This window comes from Poecilia reticulata, unplaced genomic scaffold (genome assembly GCF_000633615.1).
Source record: "Poecilia reticulata strain Guanapo unplaced genomic scaffold, Guppy_female_1.0+MT scaffold_181, whole genome shotgun sequence".
Lineage (NCBI taxonomy): Eukaryota > Metazoa > Chordata > Actinopteri > Cyprinodontiformes > Poeciliidae > Poecilia > Poecilia reticulata.
The window spans coordinates 280,683-285,344 of NW_007615018.1; the positions used below are offsets into that span (position 1 = coordinate 280,683).

The 4,662-nt window shown below is 47.9% G+C and overlaps 2 protein-coding genes across 2 annotated transcripts in view; both read left to right on the forward strand.

Annotated features, from left to right (window-relative positions):
* The window catches only part of fhod1 (formin homology 2 domain containing 1), a 54,372-nt gene extending 53,146 nt beyond the window's left edge, over positions 1 to 1,226 (forward strand). Inside the window, exon 26 of the mRNA XM_008402116.2 lies at positions 592 to 1,226. Coding sequence (XP_008400338.1) covers positions 592 to 677 — 86 coding nt within the window. The 3' untranslated portion in view covers positions 678 to 1,226. The remainder of the gene's footprint in view (positions 1 to 591) is intronic.
* A 1,759-nt stretch (positions 1,227 to 2,985) lies between these two features.
* slc9a5 (solute carrier family 9 member A5) overlaps positions 2,986 to 4,662 on the forward strand; it is a 12,743-nt gene continuing 11,066 nt past the window's right edge. Inside the window, exon 1 of the mRNA XM_017303103.1 lies at positions 2,986 to 3,656. Within this exon, the coding sequence (XP_017158592.1) occupies positions 3,101 to 3,656 (556 nt within the window). The 5' untranslated portion in view covers positions 2,986 to 3,100. The remainder of the gene's footprint in view (positions 3,657 to 4,662) is intronic.

Here is a 4,662-nt window from a genome sequence, read left to right on the forward strand (position 1 = left end):
CTAAAGCCATATTTAGCTGGAGCTAACGCTAAAGCCATATTCAGCTGAAGCTAACGCTAAAACCATATTCAGCTGAAGCTAATGCTAAAACCATATTCAGCTGAAGCTAACGCTAAAGCCATATTTAGCTGGAGCTAATACTAAGTGCTACACCTGCATGCTGTGTGGTAAAGCTCGTTGGCATAGCAACGGGACGTCTAATGCAGCGCTGGAACCTTCTTCTGGGTCAGTCCGGTTCTGGTTGTTTGGAACCAAACAGCAGTTCTGTTTCCCAAACAGCCGGTATCGGCCCGGCTCCTCAGCCCTGTTTTCTCTTCCGGACTAAAACCCTCTGAGCGGATTAGCGTCGGCGCGTCCGTCTGCTGGAAGTCACCAAGCCCCCCGTCAAAAGGCCGCAGTGCCTCCATGCTGGAGTAACGGCCAGCAGAACCTCTCCCTGGTTCTGGTGTTCTGGACCGGAGGAGTTTCTCCTCCAGCTGAGGACTCATGAAGTCCAGCAGCTGGAATGACCTCTGACCTGTTGGGTTTCATGTGATGGAGATGAAAACGTTATTTTCCTGAGTTCTGACCCCTTTTGTCTGTGCGCTGCAGTGCGGAGGACCCTGAAGGGCGGATTGGACCACGAGGCGGTCCAGGCTCTGGGTCTGCTGCCCAGCAAGACGGGAGACAGAGTCTGACCCCGCGCTGACCTCCTGACCTGCTGACCTCCTGCTGCTCCAGCGTTTATCTCCTTATCTGTTTGCAGATTAACCTTCAGCGCAGCAACAGCAGCTCAGACTGCGGATCAGAACCAGAACCAGAACTGATCTGTTTGCTCTTCACACCAGACCTGGACTTACCTGCTGCCTCGTTGGTTCTGATCCAGAAAGTCCTGCAGGTGGACGCCCAGAAGAACTCTGATCAGAACAACCTGCCTGAGATGAACCGCAGAACCACCTGCAGCTTCTAAAGCTTCAGTTTGCCGTAAATTAGCCGAGGTTCTGCTCAGGTTCTGGACCTGCTGCTGGTTCTGGACCTCTCACCGCCACAGCTTTCTTGTTAATCTGGGACCAAGCAGTCCGACTGCTCACCTGCCACCAGGTGTTCTGGTGTGATGTCACTGGGTTCTGGTGTGATGTCACTGGGTTCTGGTGTGATGTCACTGGGTTCTGGTGTGATGTCACTGGGTTCTCAGATGTGAGGCTGAATGTTTCTCTGCTGTTAATAAAGATTTTCAATGAATCTGATGTTCTGGTTCTGGTTCTTCCGCTTGTAGAACCTGAGCTGGGTTCCTCCAGTTGGAACTCGAGCGAACCTGTTGGTCCGGTTCTGGGTTTCGGTTCTTCAGCAGCGGAACAGGAAGCGGGTCCGTCAGTACTTCCTGTTTGTTTGTTTCAACTTCCTCTGACTAAACCGGACCAGCTCAGCAGAACCGCGGTTCTGTAAAGTTTCACGGCCAAAACTTTAAACATTAATATTTAAAGTGACCTGAATAAAAAACGACCAGCAAGATTTTCACTGTTTGTCTTTTCTGACCAATCGGAGCAAAACCTTCAGTTCATGTTTCTGTGGAAACGGCCAGGGGTGAAAGTAAAGGGGGACGGCAGGGAGGTGCTGCTACCCCTAAAAGGTTCAGTGGGGTCCGCAGTACCTGCTAGAGAGGAGCAGCTGTAAAACATGAACGGATTCACTGTGAGTTCACCCACTRATCAGCCGTGACTGATTAGTTTTTAACAACAATCTAAAACACTTAATCAGTTAATAAATAACTTGTTTCCATTTCATATCGTTTCTGAACTGATCGTGTTTAACTAGAGCAGCGGAGCAACATGTGGATCTGAAGGTTTAGAGTCTCAGGAGACAAACTGAACCAGCAGCAGGTCCTCTGATTGGCTGAGAGTAGCAGGTCCTCTGATTGGCTGAGAGCAGCAGGTCCTCTGATTGGCTGAGAGCAGCAGGTCCTCTGATTGGCTGAGAGCAGCAGGTCCTCTGATTGGCTGAAAACGTTCAGAACTTTATTAAAGAACAATAAAATCAACACAACGTGTTCAAATTAATGACCCAACAACAATAATAATCTGTGATTATTGTTTCTACCAGGTTCCATTAATRASCAGCAGATTAAAATGAACTAATCTGTTATGTTTGGAAGCTGAAGTAGACAAAGAACTTAGTGTTTATTCAGAACTCGCTCAGCAGCAGTTACATCAGGTTTTCCTTTCCTCCATCTCTTCTTCTTCTGTCCCTCAGTCCATCCTGTTCTCGTGCTCCACCTAGTGGTGGACAACATAACCAACCACCGCTGTGATCATGAGGTTATTAATGATGCATAAATAAATATCAAGCCTGAAAACCTGATATCGTAACGGACTGAATGTTTTCAACATAATCTCTGGTCGGCTCGAGAGGTTGCCATGGCAACGGCTGTGCTTAATGACAGAGAGAGTAAAAAGGTGCGACTGGTTTAGAGCTGATCACCTGTTCAGGTTGTTTCACCTTTGACCTTTACAGCCGCTGTAGTTTCTGAACGTTCAATAAACACAAACTTGGACTAATGACCTCGATCTTTGTGAGTTTACGTCATTTACAACAAACATCAAACACGGTAAATATGTTTCATTCAGTATTTAACAAACTAATGGCTTCTACCGCCATAATTATGTGACATTAAATTATCTAATATAAAATATAGTTTGGTGCTTTGAGCTCAGAGTCTGAGAGGCTTTTTCCTTATCAAACTTTTATTTTTGCCTCTTATTTAGTGGAAATATTGATGTTGATGAGATTTTCTCTAAAATCGTCCAACCATCAAACTGATTCAAACCAAGTTACACATTTTACTATTTAAGGTTAAAATGTTTTTATTTCCCGTCATTTAAATTGACCTCTGACCTCAGTTTTAATCATTTTAAGCTTCAGTTAGGCACTGAGACGCCCCCTACTGAGTGGTCGCTCTGGGTGAAGAGCCCTATGGTCCTGCTCCTCTTCATCCCACACCAGAACCAGAAACCTGACCTGGGTCAGAACCGGCAGCTCTCTTCTCATGCGTCATCCTCAAATGGACCGACGTATGACGTCAGAGTTAGGGTGTTAACATGTGACGTCAGATGTGATCAGATCGATGGGGCAGCGGCTCGGTGTCTTTAAGGGTGAGTGGGCGGGTCAGCCTCCTCTTCCTCCTCCCTGTGTGCGTGTAGGAGGAGGGAGGTGTGTGTGTGTGTGTGTGTGTGTGTGTGTGTGTGTGTGTGTGTGTGTGTGTGTGGACCCGGCTGCCGGCCTCCCTCCGCTTCTCCTCTCCGCTCGGTGTGTATATAAAGCTCAGCGGGATGCCAGCGCCCTGAGCTCCGGGATGAAGATGCTGCTGTTCGGTCTGCTGCTGCTGCTGCTCCCGGCCGGAGCCGACCTGTCCGGGTCAGCCGCTCCGCTCCGGGGGCCGGTCCACGCCTCTCCCTCCGCCCCGCCGCGGCTCCTCCTCCCGCAGCCCGCAGCGGAGCGCGGGGCTCCCGGCGTCGCCTCGACCCGGTCTGCGGAGTCCGGCGACGGGCAGGAGGAACCGGCGGCGGCGGAGCATCCCCACCACGGCGGCGGGTACCGGGTGGTCCAGTGGGAGTGGAGCTACGTCCAGACGCCCTACGTCATCGCCATCTGGCTGCTGGTGGCCAGCGTGGCCAAGATCCGTAAGTCCGCCGCCGTGCGTGTGCGTGAGAGGTCTCAGACTGGACCGGAACTGGTTTTACTGGAAGTCTGACCAGAATCACAGGGGGCGCAATCACATCGCGAGGGGTCCGGGTCAAAAAGATGGGGGCACCTGCAACCCCCCCGTTTATTAATGGATCATTTATTTATTTATTGGCTGATCAGATGAAGCAGAACTGGACCAGAACCTTTAACTGGATCCTGAATCTCAGGATGCAGACAGCTGGACATCAAGGAAAACCTTCAGATTTTAAAGTTTATAAAGCTAAGAATTAAGTTTACTTAACTGAAAACCACGATGTTAAAGTTTGAGGAGTGAAGGACAAACGGGCCCCACAATGTTCACTCATTTATTTCAGATTAACGACTAAAAAGGCAATAAAATGAAATAAATTCCAATAAATGTTTTAAACATGCTGTTTTTAAACACATCATTTAAATTATAATTCATTATTAAGTTGATTTCTGCTCATCTGGTTGGTCAACCAGGTTAAAACGAGAAAAGATCCTTTAATTTGACTGGAATATGAATAATCTGGTTAAATTCTCTGGGTTTCTGGGTGATGAGTTGATATTTATTGATAATAGGTTTTATTGATTAATATTCAATCTGCTTCAGAACCGGTTTTCCTGACTTTAGCTCAGATTTTCTGCAGGTGGAGCTGGTGATGCTTCATCATCATCATCATCATCAGGTAGAGCAGCAACAGGTGTTTTACAGGAAGTTTGCTTTTCTTTATGACCGTCAGACCAGAGGCCCCTCCTCTCTCCTCCCACCTGGAGAAGCTTCAGCGTGAAGGTTAGCAGCAGAGGAAGAGGAGGAAGAGGAGGAAGAGGAGGAGCTAAGCAGGCAGATATAAATCTTGATGAAGATTCAAAAACTGCCCTGTGCAGAATTTTTCTGATGATTCTGTAAAAAAAACCATGAGCTGAAAAAACAAAAACAGTTTGAAAAAAAGCTTCAGCTGCAGGAAGAGTCACACACAC